The sequence below is a fragment of the Macaca fascicularis genome, chromosome 1 (genome assembly GCF_037993035.2).
Source record: "Macaca fascicularis isolate 582-1 chromosome 1, T2T-MFA8v1.1".
Classification (NCBI taxonomy): Eukaryota; Metazoa; Chordata; class Mammalia; order Primates; family Cercopithecidae; genus Macaca; species Macaca fascicularis.
This window is the reverse complement of record NC_088375.1, coordinates 107,036,445-107,059,183: the sequence shown is the minus strand read 5'-3', so window position 1 is coordinate 107,059,183 and position 22,739 is coordinate 107,036,445. Positions and strand designations below refer to the sequence as shown.

Here is a 22,739-nt window from a genome sequence, read left to right as displayed (position 1 = left end):
ATGAATCACTTGAACCAGGAGGCGGAGGTTGCAGTGAGCTGAGATCATGCCACTGCACTCCAGCCTGGGTGACAGAGTGAGACTACATTCCAGAAAAATAAATAAATAAATAAATAAATAAATAAATAAATAAATAAATAGAGAAGGGCTTTATCTTGCAGCTTGGGTGCCAGCTTGGTCTCAGTAGAATAGAGCATCAGGTAGATTTCTAAGGTTCCTGACTCCAGGCCCTGGTTCCTGGATAGAATTTCTGGACCTGCCCCGGGCTGGTGAGGAGCTTCCCACCCTGAAAGGAAGGCCACAAGCCTGGCTGAATTTGCTACCCACTAACTGTACAGTCCTTGGGCCTTGAGTGAACACTGGCAGTAACCAGGCAGTGGTCACTGAAAGACTTGGGCAGGACCCAGTGCTGTGCTAGCTTTGGGTCTGACCCAGTGCAGTCCTAGTGGTGGTGGCCACAGAGGGGCTTGTGTAACCCCACCCCCACCTCCAGACAGCTTAGCAAGGAGAGAGAGAGACTGTTTGGGCAAAAGAAAGAGAAGGAACAAGAGTCTGCCTGGTAAGCCAGGGAATTTTCCCAGATCTTACCCAAGACCACCAAAGCAGTACCTCCACAAGTCTGCAAGAGTCACCGCGTTACTGGGCGTGGGGTGTCCCCCAATGCAGATATGTTCTCCATGACCAAAGACAGATCACAACACTCAATTCTCTTTGAATACTTGGAAAGCCTTCCCAAGAAGGATGGATACAAACAAGTACATTGTTCAAAGACTACAATTAATACCTAACTTTTCAATGCCTAGACATCAGTGAACATCCACAAAGATCAAGACCACACAGGAAAACATGCCCTCACCAAATGAACTAAATAAGTCACCAGTGACCAATCCTGGAGTGACAGAGCTATATGACCTTACAGACAAAGAGTTCAAAACAGCTGTTTTGCAGAAGTTCAATGAAATTTAAGAGAAGGATTTCAGAATCCTATCAGCCAAATATAACAAAGATATTGAAATAATTTTAAAAAGCAGAAATCCTGGAGCTGAAAAATTCAATTAACATACTAAAGAATGCATCACAGTCTCTCAACAGCAGAACTGATGAAGCAAAAGAAAGAATCAGTGAGCTTGAGGACAGGTTATTTGAAAATATAGTCTCGGCGCCTGTAGTCCCAGCTACTCGGGAGGCTGAGGCAGGAGAATGGCATGAGCCCGGGAGGTGGAGCTTGCAGTGAGCCTACATCCGGCCACTGCACTCCAGCCTGGGCGACAGAGCGAGACTCTGTCTCAAAAAAAAAAAAAAAGAAAGAAAATATAGTCATGGTCCAAATGCAATGGCTCACATTTGTAATCTCAGCACTTTGGGAGGCCAAGGTGGGTGGCTTACTTGAGGCCAGGAGTTTGAGACCAGCCTGGCCAACACAGTGAAAGCCTGTCTCTACTAAAAATAGAAAGAATAAGCTGGGCATGGTGGCGCACACAGCTACTCGGGAGGCTGAGACATGAAAATCGCTTGAACCTAGGAGGTGGAGGTTGCTGTGAGCGGAGATCATGCCACTGCACTCCAGCCTGGGTGATAGAGTGAGATGTTGCCTCAAAAAAATAGAAAAGAAAGAAAATACAGTTAGGGGAGAGTAAAGAAAAAAATAATAGAAAAGAATGAAGATCTAGAAAATGGCCACAAAATGGCAAATCTAAGAGCTACTGGCTTTAAAGAGGAGGTAAAGAGAGAGATTTAAACTACTGATACCTTGAGTAGAAAGACTAAAAGAACCTATGAAAAGGAATAACTACAACAGCTATTCAAGACATAGACAGTATAAGATATAAATAGAAACAACACAAAATTAAAAAGCAAGGGAATGAAATTAAAATGTAGAACTTTTTGTTTTTGTTTCTGCTTTGAGATGGAGTCTTGCTCTGTCACTCAAGCTGGAGTGCAGTGGTGTAATCTCAGCTCACTGCAACCTCCATCTCCCAGGTTCAAGCAATTCTCCTGCCTCAGCCTCATGAGTAGCTGGGATCAAAGGCATGCACCACCATGTCCGGCTATTTTTTATATTTTTAGTAGAGACAGGGTTTCACCATGTTGGCCAGGCTGGTCTCAAACTCCTGACCTTAGGTGACCTAAGGTCATCCATCCACCTTGGCATCCCAAAGTGCTGGGATTACAGGCATGAGCCACTGCACCCAGCCTAGAGTTTTGATTAGTTTTCTCTTTGTTAATTTGTTAGTTTGTTTACGCAATCAGTGTTAAGACATCATCAGTTTAAAATAATGAGTTATAAGATTTTATTTGCAAGCCTTATGGTAACCTGACAAAAATAAAACACAAGAAATTAAAACATACCACCGGAGAAAATCACCTTCACAAAAAGGAAGGCAGGAAGGAAGGACAGAAGGAAGAGAAGACCACAAAACAACCAGAAAACAAATTAAAAATGGCAGGAGTAAGTTCTTATTTATCAATAATAATGTTGAATGTAAATGGACTAAACTCTCCAATCAAAAAAGACAGAGTGACTGAATAGATTTTTTTTTAAAAGGCTGAGTGCAGTGGCTCATGCCTATAATCCCAGCACTTTGGGAGGCCAAGGCGGGTGGATCCCCTGAGGCTGGGATTTCAAGACCAGCCTGACCAACATGGAGAAACCCGGTCTCTACTAAAAATACAAAATTAGCTGGGCACGGTAGCACATGCCTGTAATCTCAGCTACTCGGGAGGCCGAAGCAGGAGAATTGCTTGAACCTGGGAGGCAGAGGTTGCGGTGAGCTGAGATCACACCATTGCACTCCAGCCTGGGCAACAAGAGTGAAACTGCATCTCAAAAACAAAAACAAAAACAAAAACCCAATGATGTGTTTTCTACAAGAAACATACTTCCCCTATAAAGACACACGTAGACTGAAAATAAAGAGATGGAAAAAGATTCCATGCCAATGGAAACCAAAAAAGAGCAAGAATAGCTATCCTTATATCAGACAAAATAGATTTCAGGACAAACTATAAAAAGGGAAAAAAGAAGGCCATTATGTAATGATAAAGGGGTCAATTCAGCAAGAGGATATAACATTTATAAATATATATACACCCAATACTGGAGGACCCAGATGTATAAGGCAAATATTAGAGCTTAAGAGAGCAATAGACCCCACTACATTAATAGCTAGAGACTTCAACACCTTACTTGCAGCATTGAACAGATTTTCCAGACAGATAATCAACAAAGAAACATCAAACTTACTCTACAATGTAGACCAAAAGGATCTAATAGATATTTACAGAACTTTTCATTCAATGGCTGCAGAATACACATTCATCTCCTCAGCAAGAATGAGTATTCTTGATCATATTCAAGAATAGACTACGTTAGACCACAAAACAATTCTTCAAAAATTCAAAAAAATTGAAACTATGTCAAATATCCTCTCTGACTTAGTGGACTAAAACTAGAAATCAGTAACAAGAGGAATTTTGGAAACTATACAAACACATGGAAATTAACTTGCTCCTGAATGACTAGCATATCAATGAAGAAATTAAGGAGATTTTAAAATTTCTTTAAAAAAATGAAAATGAAAACACAACATAACAAAACCTATGAAATACAGTGAAAGCAGTACTAAGAGGAAAGTTTATAGTAATGAATGCCTACATCAAAAAAGTAGAGGCTGGGCACGGTAGCTCACACCGGTAATCCCTGCACCTTGGGAGGCCGAGGCAGGTGGATCACCTGAGGTCAGGAGTTTCAGACCAGCCTGGCCAACATGATGAAACCCTGTCTCTAACAAAAATACAAAAAATTAGCAGGGCGTGGAAGCGCGCACCTGTAATCCCAGTTACTCAGGAGGCTGAGGCTGGAGAATCACTTGAACCCAGGAGGCAGAGGTTGCAATGAGCCGAGATCACACCACTGTACTCCAGCCTGGGAAACAAGCAAAACTCTGTCTCAAAAAAAAAAAAAGTAGAAAAACTTGAAAAAAACAACCTAATGTTGTTGTTGTTGTTGTTGTTGTTGTTTCTTTTTCTTTTTCTTTTTTTTGACGCGGTCTTGTTCTATTGCCAGGCCGGAGTGCTGTGGTGCAATCTCAGCTCACTGCAACCTCCGCCCCCTGGGTTCAAGCAATTCTCCTGCCTCAGCCTCCTGAGTAGCTGGGATTACAGGCACGCGCCACCATGCCTGGCTAATTTTTGTATTTTTAGTAGAGACAAGGTTTCACCATGTTGGTCAGGATGGTCTCAATCTCTTGACCTTGTGATCCACCTGCCTTGGCCTCCCAAGGTGCTGGGATTACAGGTGTGAGCCACCGCACCTGGGCAAAGTATCTTGAAGAACTGGAAAAGTTGGCTGGACACAGTGGTTCATGCCTGTAATCCCAATACTTTTGGAGGCTGAGGCAGGTGGATTGCTTGAGCCCAGGAGTTCAAGATCTGCCTGAACAATATGGTGAAACCTTGTCTCTACAAAAAACACAAAAATTAGGGGGGCATGGTGGTGTTCACCTGTATTCCCAGCTACTTGGGAGGCTGAGGCAGGAAGATCACTTGGGCCTAGGAGGTAGTGGCTGCAGTGAGCTGTGATCTCGCCACTGCACTCTAGCCTGGGCAAAAGAGCAAGACCTTGCCTGAAAAAAAAAAAACAAAAACAAAAAAAAAAACCAACTACAAAAGCAAGAGCAAACCAAAGCCAAAATTAGTAGAAGAAATAATAAAGATCAGAGCAGAAATACATGAAATTTTAAAAAATACAAAAGATCAACAAAATTAAGAGTTGGTTTTTTGCAAAGATAAACAAAATCGACAAACCTTTAGCCAGACCAAAAAAAAAAAAAAAAAAAAGATGACTCAAATAAGTAAAATCTGGCTGGGTGTGGTGGCTCATGCCTGTAATCCCAGCACTTTGGGAGGCTGAGGCCGAGAGATCACCTGAGGTTAGGAGTTTGAGACTAGCCTGGCCAACATGGTGAAAACCCATCTCTATTCAAAATACAAAAAGTAGCCAGGTGTGGTGGCAGGCATCTACAATCCCAGCTACTCAGGAGGCTGAGGTACAAGAATCACTTGAACCCGGGAGGCAGAGGTTGCAGTGAGCCGAGATTGCACCACTGCATTCCAGCCTGGGCGATAGAGTGAGACTCAGTCTCAAAAATTAGATAAATAAATAAAATAAGCAAATAATAATTAATAAAAGTAAAATCTGAGATGAAAAAGCAGATATTACAACCAATACCACAGAAATTCAAAGGATCATTAGGGGCTACTATGAGCAATTATACGCCAATAAATTGGAAAACCTAGAAGAAATGGATAAATTCCTAGACATACACAACCTACCAAGATTGAACTATGAAGAAATCCAAAGCCTGAAAAGACTAATAACAAGTAATGAGATCGAAGCTGTAATAAAAGTCTCCCAGCAAAGCAAAGCCCAGGACTTGATGAATTCACGGCTAAATTTTACCAAACATTTAAAGAAGAACTAATTCTAATCCTACTCAAAGTATTTTGAAAAATAGAGGAGAAGAGAATACTTCCAAACTCATTCTATGAGGCCAGTATTACCCTGATACAAACACCAGACAAAGACATCAAAAAACAAACAAACAAAAAAAACTACAGGCCAATATCCCTGATGAATATTGATAGAAAAACTCTTCACAAAATATTAGCAAACCAAACTCAACAACATGGTATTTTTTGTTTTGTTTTGTTTTTTCAGACGGAGTCTCACTCTGTTGCCCAGGCTGGAGTGCAATGGCGCGACCTCAGCTCACTGCCACCTCTGACTCCCAGGTTCAAGCAATTCTCCTGCCTCAACCTCTGGAGTAGCTGAGACTACAGGTGCACACCACCACACCCGACTAATGTTTTGTATTTTTAGTAGAGAAGGAGTTTCACCATGTTGGCCAGGATGGTCTCGATCTCTTGACCTTGTGATCCGCCTGCCTCGGTCTCTCAAAGTGCTGGGATTACAGGCGTGAGTCACTGCGCCTGGCCTCAACAACACATTTTTTTAAAAGATCATTAATGGCCAGACACGGTTGCTCACTCCTGTAATCCTAACACTTTGGGAGGCTGAGGTGGGAGGACTGCTTGAGCCCCGGAGGCCAAGGCTGCAGTGAGCCATGTTCCTGCCACTGCATTCAAGCCTGGGTGACAGAGCAAGAACTTGTCTCCAAAAAAAATTGCTAAAATAACTATAAGAGTATAACTGGAATGTTTGTAACAAAGAAAGGATAAATTCTTGAGGTGATGTGATGGATACTCCGTTTACCCTGATGTGACTATTATGCATTGTATGACTACATCAAAATATCTCATGTATCTCATAAATATAAACACCTACCATGTACACCTAAAGATTAAAAATTACAGCACTTTGGGAGGCCAAGGCAGGAAGATTGCTTGAGCCCAGGAGTTCAATACCAGCCTGGGCAATATAGAGAGACCCCGTCTCTAAAAAAAGTTTAAAAATTAGCTGAGTGTGGTGGTATACATCTGTAGTCCCAGCTACTTGAAAAGCTCAGGTGGGAGGATCGGATGAGACCGGGAGGCAGAGGTTGCAGTGAGCTGAGGTTGCACCACTGCACTCCAGCATGAGCAACAGAGTGAGACCCTGTCTGAAAAAAAAAAAAAAAAAAAAAAAGGCCAGGCACAGTGGCTCATGGCTATAATCCCAGCACTTTGGGGGATCGAAGCAGGTGGATCACTTGAGGTCAGGAGTGCGAGGCCAGCCTGGCCAACATGGTAAAACCCTGTCTCTATTAAAAATACAAAAATTAGCTGGGCATGGTGGTGCACGCCTGTAGTCTCAACTACTTGGGAGGCTGAGGCAGGAGGATTGCTTGAGCCCAGGAAATGGAGGTTGTAATGAGCTGAGAGTGTACCACTGCACTCCAGCCTGGATGATGGGAGAGAAACCCTGTCTTAAAAAAAAAAAAAAAAAAAAAAAAATATATATATATATATATATATATATAATTTTAAAATGTTAAGAAAAAGACTTAGAAGAAATCATTCCTTAAATATTTACATACACATGAACATATATAAACACATTATATATATGTTATTCACTATTATACATAATGTAATGATACAGGTCTCTTCTATATACACACACACAAGGTGCTAAACATGTCACTCTACATTTTTAAATTTATTGATCTCTTTAAAGCATCTAACTCTATATAGGAGGGGTCTGGCAAACTATGGCCTGTGTACAACCTGTTTTTGTACAATGAGCTAAGAACAGTTTTTACATTTTTAAAAGTTGTAAAATAAAACAACAACCACCACAAAAAAGAATATGAGATAGTGACTATATGTGGCCTGTAAAGACTAATGTATTAGGCCGGGCGTGGTGGGTCACGCCTGTAATCCCAGCACTTTAGGAGGCCGAGGCAGGCAGACCACGAGGTCAGGAGTTCGAGACCAGCCTGGCCAATATGGTGAAACCCCATCTCTACTAAAAATACAAAAATTAGCCAGGCATGGTGGCACGTGCCTGTAAAAATTAGCCAGGCATGGTGGCACGTGCCTAGCTACTCAGGAGGCTGAAGCAGAAGAAATCGCTTGAACCTGGGAGGTGGAGGTTGCAGTGAGCTGAGATCTCACCACTGCACTCCAGCCTGGACAACAGAGCAAAACTCCATGTCAAAAAAAAAAAAAAAAGAGGCTGGGCACGGTGGCTCACACCTGTAATCCCAGCACTTTGGGAGGCCAAAGCAGGCGGATCAGGAGGTCAGGAGATCCAGACCATCCTGGGTAACACTGAAACCCCATCCCTACTAAAAATACAAAAAAATTAGTGGGGCATGGTGGCAGGTGCCTGTAGTCTCAGCGGCTCAGGAGGCTGAGGCAGGAGAATGGCGTGAACCCTGAAGGCAGAGCTTGCAGTTGGCCAAGTTGGCGCCATTGAACCCGGGAGGTGGAGTTTGCAGTGAGCCAAGATGGTGCCACTGCACTCCAGCCTGGGTGACAGACTCCATCTCAAAAACGACGACGACAAAAAAAAAAAAAAAACAAGACTAATGTATTTACTATTTGGCCCTTTACAGAAAAAGTTTGCCGACCTTTCACTTAGAGCACTTCCTCTTTCTTGATATCTTTTAAAAATATGTTTTGGTTGGGTGTGGTGGCTCATGCCTGTAATCCCAGCACTTTGGGAGGCCAAGGCAGGAGGATCCTTTGAGTCCTGGAATTTGAGACCAGCCTGGGCAACATAGTGAGACCCTATATCTACAAAAACAAAAATAAAAAATTAGACCGGGTGTGGTGGTTCACACCTGTAATCCCAGCACTTTGGGAGACCGAGGCGGGTGGATCACCTGAGATCAGGAGTTCAAGATCACCCTGGCTAATATGGTGAAACCCCGTCTCTACTAAAAGTACAAAAATTACCTGGGCATGGTGGCAGGCACCTATAATCCCAGCAACTGGGGAGGCTGAGGCAGGAGAATTGCTTGAACTCGGGAGGCGGAGGTTGCAATGAGCCGAGATCGCACCACTGCACTCCAGCCTGGGCAACAGACCAAGACTCCGTCTCAAAAAAAAAAAAAAAATTAGCCAGGCATAGTGGTACATGCCTGTAGTCCCAGCTACTTGGAAGGCTGAGGTGGGAGGATTGCTTGAGGTCAAGGCTGGAGTAGGCCACGATCGTGCCACTGCACTGAGCCTGGGCAAGAGAAATCCCATCTCAAAAATTAATAAATAAAATAAAATATCTTTTATTTTGTCATTTTTGCCACTTTCTGTGTTTCTTCTGCTAGTTCCTCTTCCTCTGCCTATGTTTCTTAAAGTGATATTTACGTTACACAGGATCCATATGTTCTTCCTGGGAAACCTTACCCAGTCCCAAAGCTTCAGTGACTAACCATATGCAAACTCTCCAGCCCTAATCTTTCGGTTGAACTTCAGACCCCTATTTCCAATTAAAAGCATCCACTTGGATGCTCCATAGGTGAATTACACTAAATGTATCCAAAACTAAATTCATCATCTTTTCCATTTTTTTGATTTTCTTTTCTTTTTTCACTTTTCTTTTCTTTTCTTTTTTTTTTTTTTTTTTGAGACGGAGTCTCACTCTGTCACCCAGGCTGGAGTGCATTGGGGCGATCTCGGCTCACTGCAAGCTCTGCCTCCTGGCTTCACGCCATTCTCCTGCCTCAGCCTCCAAGTAGCTGGGACTACAGGCGCCTGCCACCACGCCTGGCTAATTTTTTGTATTTTTAGTAGAGACGGGGTTTTACCATGTTAGCCAGGATGGTCTCGATCTCCTGACCTCGTGATCCGCCCGCCTCGGCCTCCCAAAGTGCTGGGATTACAGGCGTGAGCCACCACACCCGGCCTCTTTTCTTTTTTTAAAGACAGGGTCTCACTCTTACCTAGGCTAGAGTGCAGAGGTGTGATCATAGTTCACTGCAACCTCAAACTCCTGGCCTCAAGTGATCCTCCTGTCTCAGTAGCTAGGACTACAGGCACGTGCCACTACGCCTGGTTATTTATTTTTTTTAAGAGATGGGGGTCTTGCTTTGTTGTCCAGGCTGGTCTCAAACTCCTGGCTTCAAGCCATCCTCCTGCCTTGGCCTCCCAAAGGTGTTGGGATTACAGGTGTGAGCCACCACTCCTAGCCTCTTGCATTTTCTATCCACCCCGCTGGCAAAGTGAGAAACCTCCACATCATCTCTGTGGCTTTAAATGTTTCACTCTCCCCTGCTCAAGTAGGCATCAAATCTGGTTGAGTTTACCTGTTGAAAAAGATTCTCATTTTATCCTGGCTAACATGGTGAAACCCCGTCTCTACTAAAAATACAAAAAACTGGTTGGGCGCGGTGGCTCAAGCCTGTAATCCCAGCACTTTGGGAGGCCGAGACGGGCGGATCACAAGGTCAGGAGATCGAGACCATCCTGGCTAACACGGTGAAACCCCGTCTGTACTAAAAAAATACAAAAAACTAGCCGGGCGAGGTGGCGGGCGCCTGTAGTCCCAGCTACTCGGGAGGCTGAGGCAGGAGAATGGCGTAAACCCAGGAGGCGGAGCTTGCAATGAGCTGAGATCCGGCCACTGCACTCCAGCCTGGGCGACAGAGCGAGACTCCGTCTCAAAAAAAAAAAAAAAAAAAAAATACAAAAAACTAGCCGGGCGCGGTGGCGGGCGCCTGTAGTCCCAGCTACTTGGGAGGCTGAGGCGGGAGAATGGCGTGAACCCGGGAGGCGGAGCTTGCAGTGAGCCGAGATCACGCCACTGCACTCCAGCCTGGGAGACACAGCGAGACTCCGTCTCAAAAAAAAAAAAAAAAGAAAAAAAAAAAAAAGAAAAAGATTTTCATTTTGTCCATTTCCGGCTATTCTCAATACCATTTCACCGGTTCAAGCTTAACTGAAGTTTTTGTCTTCACTTTCTCCCTTCAATCCCTTCTAATCTACTAGTCTATAGCACCAGCAAGTATCTTTTGTTTTTTAGTATCATGGTTGTTATTGCCTGACTATAAAAATAATTAGGTATCTTTCAGAACAGAGACCTTACCATACCATTGACCTGTTAAAAGCCTGTGTTGGTTCCCCATTGTCTACAGCAAGGATTGGCAAACCTTTCTGTAAAGAGCTAGATAGTAAACATTTCAGACTTATTCAGGCTACACAGTCTCCGTGGTAACTACTAACTCAGCAGCTGTGGCTTGAAAGCAGTCCCAGACAATATGTAAATGAATGGGAGTAGCTGTATTCTGATAAAAATTTATTTACCAAATAAGGAAGCACTCTAAATTTGACCCTTGGGCCTTACTTTTATTCCATCCTCCAAAAGTCTTGTTCAAGGTCCCACCTCTTTCACAATAGTCTCTGAGAGTCCCATACACACGGATTTCTCTTTTACTAATAGCACTTACTGTACAATTCAAGTAGTTCTCAGGGCTTTAAAATATCTCACATATCATTTTCTTAAAATGTTATTTAACTTTTTTCATGTCAATATATCTTCCTAGTTAGACTTTAAATACTTTAAGATAGGGATCGTGTGTTATGTATCTCTGGATGTCCAATAATACCTACGAGATAATAAATGTTCACTGAGTGATGACAAACTGTTAAGTCCTATAGAGAACAGCAACATATATTAAAAATGGGGCTGGGGCTGGGCGATGTGGCTTATGCCTGTAATCCCACCACTTTGGAAGGCTGAGGTGGGCGGATCACTTGAGGTCAGGAGTTCGAGACCAGCCTGGCCATAATGGTGAAACCCTGTCTCTACTGAAAATACAAAAAATTAGGCCGGGTGCAGTGGCTCACGCCTGTAATCTCAGCACTTTGGGAGGCCGAGGCGGGTGGATCATGAGGTCAGGAGATCGAGACCAGCCTGGCTAGCACGGTGAAACCCCATCTCTACTAAAAATACAAAAAATTGGCCGGGCATGGTGGCGGGCGCCTGTAGTCCCAGCAACTTGGGAGGCTGAGGCAGGAGAATGGCGTGAACCCAGGAGGCGGAGCTTGCAGTGAGCCGAGATCATGCTACTGCACTCCAGCCTGGGCAACAGTGCGAGACTCCATCTCAAAAAAAAAAAAAAATTAGTTGGGTGTGGTGGCGGGTACCTGTAGTCCCAGCTACTCAGGAGGCTGAGGCAGGAGAATTGCTTGAACCTGAAAGGCAGAGGTTGCAGTGAGCTGAGATCATGCCACTGCACTCCAGCCTGGGTGACAGAGTGAGACTCCATTTCAAGAAAAAAAAAAAAATGGGGCTGGGTACAGTGGCTCACACCTGTAATCCTTGCACTTTGGAAGGCCAAGGCAGGAGGATCACTTGAGGCCAGGAATTTGGGACCAGCTTGGGCAACACAGTGAGACCCTGTCTCTATAAAAATAATACATTAACTGTTTGGGGTGGTGCATATCTGTAGTCCTAGCTACCTGGGAGGCCAAGGCGGGAGGACTGCTTGAGTCTAGGAGTTTGAGGCTGCAGTAGCTATGATCATGCCATTGCCCTCCAGCCTGGGCAACAGAGCAAGACTCAGTCTCAAAAAAAGAAAAAATAAAGGAGAAAAATAGGAAAATGGTTACATAATATACTAAAAAAGAGTTTTCGATCTTTTAGAAACAGATTGACAAACCGAAATATGACACTAGCGATAAAGTTACTATAAAGACCATTTAAAAATCATATGTATAACAAAAAAGTTAACGTTAAATATTAAATATATGCTAAGCACTGGAGTAAACACTATCTCATTTAATCTTGACAACAAATACTATACTTCCAGTGATCATTTCTATAGTTCATTACAAGGGAAGTTTCTCTGAACATGTAGAGCACTGTAACAAATGCTCAAAATGTTACCTATTACTATTTTCAGTTTTACATGTGTTTTTATAATTAGTATAATAAATACAGAATGCATTTCATCATTTTTTTGCCAAAATTCTCCAGTTAAAAACATTTTTCAGTAATTCTGATAATAACCTTTGAGGTGGATACTAACATCATCCTATGAGGAAACAAATATAGATGTTAAACAAGTGACTATTAAGTGAAACAAGATTCAACCTAGTTACAGAAATATTTTAAACATATGTATTTCTGGCTGGGTGCAGTGGCTCACGCCTGTAATCCCAGCACTTTGGGAGGCCAAGGCAGGCAGATCACCTGAGGTCAGGAGTTCAAGACCAGCCTGGCCAACATGGAGAAACCCCACCTCTGCTAAAAATACAAAAATTAGCCAGGTGTAGTAGTGGGCACCTGTAATCCCAGCTACTCAGGAGGCTGAGGCAGGAGAATTACTTGAACCTGGGAGGCAGAGGCTGCAGTGAGTGAGCTGAGATCTTGCCACTGCACTGCAGCCTAGGAAACAGAGACAGACTCTGTCTCCAAAAAAAAAAAAGTATTTCTAGACTGAATGTGAGTAATATTTTTAAATAGCCATGTTGGGCTATTTTTTTAAAATGTGTTAATTACTTAAATTTAGACAGTAGTGTTGTAGGGATAAGAAGAAGACTATCTGGAGAGTCGTTTACCTTAATTTCTCCATATCGAAAGGGATTTTGTACATCTCGGGCCAAAACAGTACTATTCCCCCTGACCTGACCTGCAGTCACTACTCCTTTAGTGGTTACTATGACCACTGTTTCATTAGAAGAAGTCCAGGTGAAGTTGCCACTGCCACCCTCTACCTGTGAAAACGCACATTACATTCAATTACAATCGGAAGAAAATGAAATTTAAGTGAAAATGTAAAACTTGACTGGTGAAATAAAGTTTACAAATAATAACATAATGTAATAAATTATTTTTGGACACATTAGAAACTGTGACACTAGGTCGGGCGCAGTGCCTCACACCTGTAATCCTAGCACTTTGGAAGGCCAAGGTGGGTGGATCACCTGACATCAGGAGTTCAAGACCAGCCTGGCCAATGTGGTGAAACACTGTCTCTACTAAAAATACAAAATTGGCTGGGAGTGGTGGCACGTGCCTGTAAGCCCAGCTACTCTGGAGGCTTAGGCAAGAGAATCGTTTGAACCTGGGAGGCGGAGGTTGCAGTGAGCCGAGATCGCGCCATTACACTCCAGCCTGGGCAACAAGTGCAAAACTCTATCTCAGAAAAACAAAAAGAAAAAAAGAAAAGAAACTGTGACACTATAGTAAAGTACCTTAACAGGTAAGAGAAATACTAAAGGGAGGCTAAGTAATGGTAGTGTCACAAAATGTCAAAAAAAGACACAACAGAACTTTATAAAACTCACAAGGAAAGGATACTGGGAAGAGAGAAAGCATCCATAACCAAGTCTTGTCACAGATGACATTTTTCAAGAGTATAATTCTGGTTGTCACCAAAACCCAAGTTATACTCTTAGGATTGGGAAGAAATAAATGTAACATTAATCAAATTTCAATAAATTAAGCTATAAGAGAAACCAGCTTATCTCATTGTGAAGCCTTATAGGACACCATACCTGTACTTTATAATGATATAACATTCCCATAGGATGGTGAGGAAATGCCAGAAATTTGGGTGTAAGCATGATGGGAAAATAAATCTTCACTTCTTGTTGGTGTTTGATTAGAAATTTTATAGGCTGAATATCTTTATTCTATAAGAGCAGGAAAAAAGGAGCAAAATGTATTTTGTAAGGACTGTTCTTATAATACACATTCATATACTCAAAATGTCAGCAAAATGGTATGCTCATAAATTAACCAGTTTCTATCTATAAAAGAAATAAAGAAATATTTATCTTCATTAAATAAGCATAGCTACTATGGTTCAATAATAATGAAAATGAAATAATAATGAAAAGGGTTTTGCTAGACCTAAACTAATTATCACAATCAGGGAAAATAGCTTAAAATTCCCTGAAATAAAAGAGGTTTTAAAAAAAATCAACATAGGAAGGGAAATCATACTTTCAGAAGACCGACCCCTGGACATCCATAAACTGTAAAGGCCAAGGGATGCTATAAGCTATTCAGAAGAAAACGAGAACATTTAAAGGTGCTAAGGTAAGAAATCCTCCTCATACTTAAAAACAAGCAAAACTCACCCATATACAGAGGGCCAACTTTTTGTATAAGGTTCTACAGGGCTGGCCAGGCGAGGTGGTTCATGTCTGTAATCCCATCACTGGGAGGATGAGGTGGGTGGATCACCTGAGGTCAGGAGTTCAAAACCAGCCTGGCCAACATGGTGAAACCCCATCTCTACTAAAAATACAAAAAATTAGCCAGGCATGTGGTGCATGCCTGTAACTCCAGCTACTTGGGAGGCTCGGGCAGGAGAATTGCTTGAACTTGGGAGGTGGAGGTTGCAGTGAGCTGAGATCACGCCATTGCACTCCAGCCTGGGTGACAGAGTGAGACTCTGTCTCAATTAAAAGAAAAAAGGAGAGAGAGAGGCTGGGCGCGGTGGCTCACGCCTGTAATCCTAGCACTTTGGGAGGCCGAGGTGGGCGGATCACAAGGTCAGGAGTTCCAGACCAGCCTAGCCAATATGGTGAAACTCCGTCTCTACTAAAAAAATACAAAAATTAGCTGGGCGTGGTGGCATGTGCTTGTAGTCCTAGCTACTTGGGAGGCTGAGGCAGGAGAATCGCTTGAACCCAGGACGTGGAGGTTGCAGTGAGCTGAGATCGCGCCACTGCACTCCAGCACGGGCAACAGAGTGAGACTCTGTCTCAAAAAGAAAAAAAAAAAGAGAGAGAGAGAACGAGAGAGAGAGAGAGCACAATGGGGATGGTAAAAAAAAAAAAAAAAAAAAAGGCCGGGCGCGGTGGCTCAAGCCTGTAATCCCAGCACTTTGGGAGGCCGAGATGGGCGGATCACGAGGTCAGGAGATCGAGACCATCCTGGCTAACACGGTGAAACCCCGTCTCTACTAAAAAAAAAAATACAAAAAAAGACTAGCCGGGCAAGGTGGCGGGCGCCTGTAGTCCCAGCTACTTGGGAGGCTGAGGTAGGAGAATGGTGTGAACCCGGGAGGCGGAGCTTGCAGTGAGCTGAGATCCGGCCACTGCACTCCAGCCTGGGTGACAGAGCCAGACTCCGTCTCAAAAAAAAAAAAAAAAAAAAAAAAAAAAAAAAAAGATTTGACGGGCATTTAGAAGAATTGACGTGGTGCTTAATAATGTATTGAATACAGAAGCTGAGGGAGAAGGGAGAGTCAAGGGTGACTTCGGATTTTGTCTAAACTGAGTGAAAGGAGGGAGCATTGAAGAAAAAGTAGGTTTGGGAGAGGAAAGTAGGTCTGGCAGGCTACTAAAAATCAGGATACTTATGTATTTGGAGGCATTAGAAACAGATTCATTCCCTATCCCTTTACCCAATAACTCCATTTCTGTTGTTACACAGTATGGAAATTATCCAAAAGGAAAAAAAAATGTACAAAGATACTCAGTTATGCCATTTACAATAGTAAAAAAAAGTGGAAACAATGCAATAGTTCAATGTTTGGGGCATGGGTAACTAAATTGGCATATTAAACCTTTGGATTTTTAGAATTAATAGTACTTTATGCACCTGGTAGTGGTGGCTCACACCTGTAATCCCAACACTTTGGGAGGCCAAGGCAGGAGGATCACTTGAGCCTAGGAGTTCAAGACCAGCCTGCGCCACACAGTGAAATGCCTTCTTTACAAAAATTTTAAAAATTAGCCAGATGTGGCTGGTTGTGGTGGCTCACGCCTGTAATCCCAACACTTTGGGAAGCTGAGGTGGGTGGATCACTCGAGGTCAGGAGTTCAAGGCCAGCCTGGACAACATGGTGAAACCCTGTCTCTACTAAAAATACAAAAATTTGCCAGGCATGGTGGTGGATGCCTGTAACCCCAGCTACACAGGAGGCTGAGGCAGAAGAATCGCTTGAACCCAGGAAGCCGAGGTTGCAGGGAGCCAAGACCATGCCTCTGCACTCCAGCCCGGGCAACAGAGACTCTGCCTCAAAAAAATAAACAAAAACAAAAATTAGCCAGGTGTGGTTGCATGTGCCTGTAGTCCCAGCTACTTAGGAGGTCAAGGTGGGAGGATTCCTTGAGCCTCGGAGATCCAGGCTGCAGTGAGCCATGATTGCACCACTGTACTCCAGCCTGGCTGATGAAATGAGGCGCTCTCTCAGAAAAAGAAAAGAAAAGAAAAAAAAAAAAAAGGAAAAGAAAGAAAAGAAGGAAGGAAGGAGAAAGAAAAAGAAATGTTTTTAATGAAACCTGAAACCCCAAATGATATATACACGATGACCACAAATACAGATATTTTAATGTATAATAACATAGATTAGAACAGAAAATTTGTAGAGGAATAAACTTATGAGTGTGTTGTTTATCTGTTTCTTTATTTTTGTGAAAGATAAAGGTGGTATATGCTACATATCTGCTTGCACATCAACAAGTCAGCCAAGCCTCTTCAGTATTGTTAAAATACAAACACTGTCTTTTTAATTCCTACCTGGTAAATGATGGAGGTCAGGGATGCACTTATTACCACAACACCATCTTTCAGGGCTTTTACTATATGGTAAGATCCATTCACAGTAGTTAGTTGCTCTTCAAAGTACTCTTTAGGAAAGTCGTGTGTAATCCTGAGATTCTGAAAATCAGCCCCACAGTAACACAAACCTGAAGATAGTTCTTTCCCTGAAGCCATCTTAATCCCAAACCATCTATAAAACTGTAGCTATGCATTCATGGAATAAAGAGATAAAAACAAAACTTTTGCTCTCCCTCATGGAAATTATAAGTTGGGGAGATATAATTTTAAAATCATACTAGTTTTTGAAAGATCTATCAATGGCAAGCATCAGGAATAGCAAGAGTCAAAGCTTATGCAAATTTTAGTGTAATTTTTAACATTTTATAAATTGACAGTTCTCAGGATAAAATAAGGGCCCTAGAAAGTGAGTACAATACTTCACATCTGATATTCATATTACTACTCTCACCACCACAAAACTCTCGTAACCATCTCTGATGTGAAGTAGTAGAATGAGGACACCCTCCAAAGTGTTATCACTGGTACTCATTTCAACTCTTTTCTATACTTCTGACCAAATTATATCTTTTACTTCTGATTTAGCATTCCTCAAGAACAGAACTAGCTGGGCATGGTTGCTTATGCCTTTAATCCCAGCTGAGGCGGGAGGATTGCTTGAGCCCAGAAGTTGGAGGCTACAGTGAGGTATGACCACACCACTATACTCCAGTCTGGGTGACAGAGCGAGACTGTGTCTCTTTAAAAAAAAAAAAAAAAGAAGAACAGAATTAATGATAATAATAAATTAGCAACTTGCTTTTCCAAAGGTAAAAATCTAGAATCAAAGAAAAAAAGAGGGCTTTCTAGCCAGGAAGATGGCCCACTCCATATCTTATGTATCTTATCCCTACAAGGAGCTCAGAAAAATAAAAAAGACTGACTCACATCTGAAATATAGATCTTTGTGCCGCTTTTATCAAAGACGTCTACTGTAATGACATACACCTGTCCCACCTCTAGACTCCATCGGTTTCCAGGTTGGACAGTGAAACCTATACACAAATCAAGAAACAAAAATATTAGAAGAGGCTAACATTTTTCTACAATGAATTTAAAAATACAATCTTTATAAAGCTGTTCAAACAGCAAAATGTACTAATAGATGGAGATTATTTCCAAAGTAGGTTCTTTTTTTTTTTCTTTCTGAGACAGATTCTTGCTTTGTCACCCAGGCTGGAGTGCAGTGACGATCTTGGCTCACTGCAACCTCCACCTCCTGGGTTCAACTGATGGTTGTGCCTCAGTCTCCCAAGTAACTGGGATTATAGGTGTGCGTCACCATGCTCAGCTAATTTTTGTATTTTTAGTAGAGATGAGGTTTTGCCATGTTGGCCAGGCTTGTCTCAAACTCCTGTCCTCAAGAGATCTGCCAGCCTCAGCCTCCCAAAGTGCTGGAAATACAGGCCTAAGCCACTGTGACTGGTCTAAAGTAGATTTTTTTGTTGTTGTTTTTTGAAACAGGGTCTTACTATCACAAGATGCTGGAGTGCAGTGGTGTGATCATGACTCACTGCAGCCTCAACCTCTCGGGCTCAGGCGATCCTTCCACCTTAGTCTTCTGAGTAGGTGGGACTAGGCTTAGAACACTGCGCCTGGTTAATTCTTCTATTTATAGTAGAGACAGGGTTTCACCATATTGCCCATACTGGTCTCGAACTCCTCGACTCAAGAGATGTGCCAGCCTCAGTCTCCCAAAGTGCTGGAATTAGACATGAACCACTGCATCCAGCTCTCCAATGTAGATCTTTTAGTTCCTTCTCTCAAATTGTATAAGGCTTGGCCTGGTGGCTCACGCCTGTAATCTTAGCGCTTTGGGAGGCCAAGGAAGGAGAATTACTTGAGCCCAGGAGTTTGAGATCAGCCTGGGCAACACGGCAAGATCCCATCTCTACAAAAAAAATTAAAAATTAGCTGAGCGTGGTGGCTTGCAGCTATAGTTCCATTACTCAGGAGGCTGACGTGGAAGGATCATTTGACCCCAGGAATTGGAGGCTACGGTGGGCTGTGATTATACCCATTGCATTCCAGCCTGGGCAACAGAGCCAGACATTGTCTCAGACAAAAAAGAAAAAATTGTATAATAATTTAGGGTTCCAAAAATCCTGGTTTAATTTAGCTCATCTCAGGTATAAAGAAACACTTTAGGCTGGGCATGGTGGTTCACACCTGTAATCCTGGCACTTTGGGAGGCTGAGGAGAGCAGATCGCTTGAGCTCAGGAGTTTGAGACCAGCCTGGGCAATGTGGCAAAATCCCATCTTTACAGAAAACAAAAATTAGTAAGGCATAGTGGCACACCTGTAGTCCCAGCTACTTGGGAGGCTAAGGTGTGAAGATTGCTTGAGCCCAAGAGGCAGAGGTTGCAGTCAGCCAAGATCACACCACTGCATTCCAGCCTGGGTGACAGAGCAAGACCTTGTCTCAAACAAAAACAAAAACAAACACAAACAACAAAAAGAAACACTTTCACTTATATCTGTAGACAAGAAGAAACCATACTTTCAGCTCATTCCTAATGTGTCAGGCAATATTTCAGCTTCTTTCAGTCAGATTCATTGTTTCATGTGGCCTATGAGCATTAAGATTCTTTTTTCCTTGTATAAAGTTTCTTTTCCTAACCTCAAAATTGTATTATATGGATTTTCATATTTTTTTCACAATCTTTCTCAACATGCTTCACTCTTGTGATAGCATTTAATCAGAACAATTTGATAAAATATGTCAAAGTAAGGTTGAATTTGAAATTAAGTCCCAGAATGAAAGTTGAAAGTTGAAGAAATGCTATAGTTTTTAATGCACTCATTTTAGTGAAATCATTTAAACTATCTACCTTTCTGAAAAGTATGATCTAAAGTACCTAAAAATCCAGGCTCTACAACATATATGGTGCAATTTGGGAGTCCAGACACAGATCGCACATGAACATCTTAATTTTTGCTTAAGGAAATCATGTGAGCCAGATTTGGGTGAAAAGGTGAGGCACCAAAGGAGAAAAACAAACAAACAAACAAATGCACAAATGAAAACAAACAAAAGTCCTATCTTTTATTATCCTTTGGAGAGTCAAAACTTAAATGTGTATATTTCTGCAAAAAATCTGAGGGATGCTTAGTCATCTTATGAGTCAGATATTCTTGAATTTCAAATTTGAGGAAGATAGAAAGGGAGAAAAAAGATCATGCTTTGTGCTTTTAATATTAATGTAGCTGCAGACCTCTTTCTCCAAATAAATACCTACATAGGAGCCCAGTATGGAAGCAGGACGAAGTGGCTCCATTCTGGAGGAAGAGACTTTCTGGCTGAAAGGTGAACAGTGCTGATGGAGGCAGAGGGAGAGGCATGACTTGCCATTCAGCAACATGCCTAGAACTCCACAGACAGTTTCAAAATTACTAGTTGATTTTCTGTCTGCAATAAATGTTTAACACCAAAATGTTCTCTGCTTGCCATCAAAGATACTTCTGGGTCACTTATACCTCATTCTACCACTACCATTTCAGATAATCCTGGCAGAAATATAAATTTATTCCATTATCAGTCTATTTAGAATCTAATTAAGACTATGCTTTGTTCTCAAAAATATACTACATCCAAAAGCTAAGAATAAATTACTTCTGCTCTGAGAAACACATAACTGGCCAGGCACAGTGGCTCATGCCTGTAATTCCAGCACTTTGGAAGGCCAAGGCAGGGCTTCGGATCACTTGAGGTCAGGAGTTCAAGACCAGCCTGGCCAACATGGTGAAATCTCGTCTCTACTAAAAACACAAAAATAAGCAGGTGTGGTGGTGCACTCCTGTAATCTCAGCTACTCGGGAGGCTGAGGCAGAAGAACCACTTGAACCTGGGAGGCAGAGGTTGCAGTGAGCTGAGATGGCGCCACTGCACTCCAGCCTGGGCAACAGCAAGACTCCATCTAAAAAAAAAAAAAAAAAAGGCCAGGCATGGTGGCTCACGCCTATAATCCCAGCACTTTGGAAGGTCGAGGGGGCAGATCATGAGGTCAGGAGTTCGAGACCAGCCTGGCCAACACAGTGAAACCCTGTCTCTACTAAAAATACAAAAATTAGCTGAGCGTGGTGGCAGGCGCCTGTAATCCCAGCTGCTCAGGAGGCTGAGACAGGAGAATCGCTTGAACTCAGGAGGCAGAGGTTGCAGTGAGCCAACATCGCACCACTGCACTCCAGCCTGGGCGACAGAGCGAGACTCCATCTCAAAAAAAAAAAAAGAAAGAAAGAAATACATAACTGACATGGCTAAACAGAAAACACTCAATCTGAAATACACTAATATAGACCAGGCACAGTAGCTCATGCCTATAATCCCAACACTTTGGGAGGCTGAGATGAGAGGATCGCTTGAGCCCAGGAATTCAAGACCTGCCTAGACAACATAGTGAGACCCCACCTCTAAAAAAAATTTAAAAATTGGCCGGGCACGATGGCTCATGCCTGTAGTCCCAGCACTTTGGGAGGCTGACGTGGGTGGATTGCCTGAGGTCAGGAGTCTGAGACCAGCCTGACCAACATGGTGAAACCCTGTCTCTACTAAAAATACAAAAATTAGCCAGGCATAGTGGCAGGCACCTGTAATCTCAGTTACTCAGGAGGCTGAGGCAGAAGAATTGCTTGAACCCAGGAAGCAGAGGTTGTAGTGAGCTGAGATTGCGCCATTGCACTCTGTCACCGAGGTTAGAGTGCAACGGCATGATCTTGGTTCACCGCAACCACTGCCTCCCATGTTCAAGCGATTCTCCTGCCTCAGCCTCCCAAGTAGCTGGGACTATAGGTGTGCACCACCATGCCCGGCTAATTACTGTATTTTTAGTAGAGACAGGGCTTTGCCATGTTGGTCAGGCTGGTCTCGAACTCCTGACCTCAGGTGATCCACCTGCCTCAGCCTCCCAAAGTGTTGGGATTACAGGTGTGAGCCACTGCACCTGGCCCCATCTTTTTTTTTTTTTTTTTTTTTTTTGAGACAGGGTCTCACTCTGTCACCCAGGCTGAGTGCAGTGGTACAATCACAGCTCACTGCAGCCTCTCTAACTCCTGGACTCAAGCGATTCTCCTACCCTCAGGCCTCTGAGTAGCTGGGACTATAGGCCTGCACCACCACATCTGGCTAACCTTTTACTTTTTGTAGAGACAGGGGTTTCACTATGTTGCCTAGACTGGTCTTAAACTCCTGGACTCAAGCAATTCTCCTGCCTCAGCCTCTCAAAGTGCTGGGATTACATGCATGAGCCACTGTGCCTGGCCTAAAGCAAATCTTCTAAATACTTTATGGGTAACTCTGTGCCAAACTTAGGTTTAGTTCTGATATGTACTTTACTATAATATTCATAAAATATAAGAGCTAGAAGGAAAGTCAGAAATAATAACATTCCCTTCATTTAACAAATGAGGAAACATCTCAACAGATATCTAAAACAATTCATTCTTCTAATATCAAAATAAGATATCAGAATAAGATCTAAGCCTTCCATCTGCATTCCAAATCTCATTTTCTGTTGCCTCTCAGAAAACACATGCTCCATCAACTGGCTCTCTTTTCTCCCTTATCTCTGCCATCTTTCTCTGTTTAATTAAGAGAAATGTTCAAGTTTTTCCAATCTTAAAAAAAAAAAAAAAAGTATTCCTTGTGTCTTTTTCAAACTTCCACTTTGTTTTTGTCCTTGTGAAAGTCAAGCTGTTTTTACTGACAAAGTGACCCAAGACCTCCTAGTTACTACA

At 42.6% G+C, this 22,739-nt stretch overlaps 1 protein-coding gene across 2 annotated transcripts in view; it reads right to left on the bottom strand.

The window, feature by feature from the left end:
• The window catches only part of NUP210L (nucleoporin 210 like), a 166,798-nt gene that overhangs the window by 118,516 nt on the left and 25,543 nt on the right, over positions 1 to 22,739 (bottom strand). For both annotated transcript variants that reach the window (XM_045362680.3, XM_045362683.3), the window contains exons 8-12: positions 19,865 to 19,933; positions 17,894 to 18,000; positions 16,925 to 17,065; positions 13,945 to 14,082; positions 13,006 to 13,161 (exon numbers count right to left, since the gene is read on the bottom strand). In XM_045362680.3, coding sequence (XP_045218615.2) covers positions 13,006 to 13,161; positions 13,945 to 14,082; positions 16,925 to 17,065; positions 17,894 to 18,000; positions 19,865 to 19,933 — 611 coding nt within the window. The remainder of the gene's footprint in view (positions 1 to 13,005; positions 13,162 to 13,944; positions 14,083 to 16,924; positions 17,066 to 17,893; positions 18,001 to 19,864; positions 19,934 to 22,739) is intronic.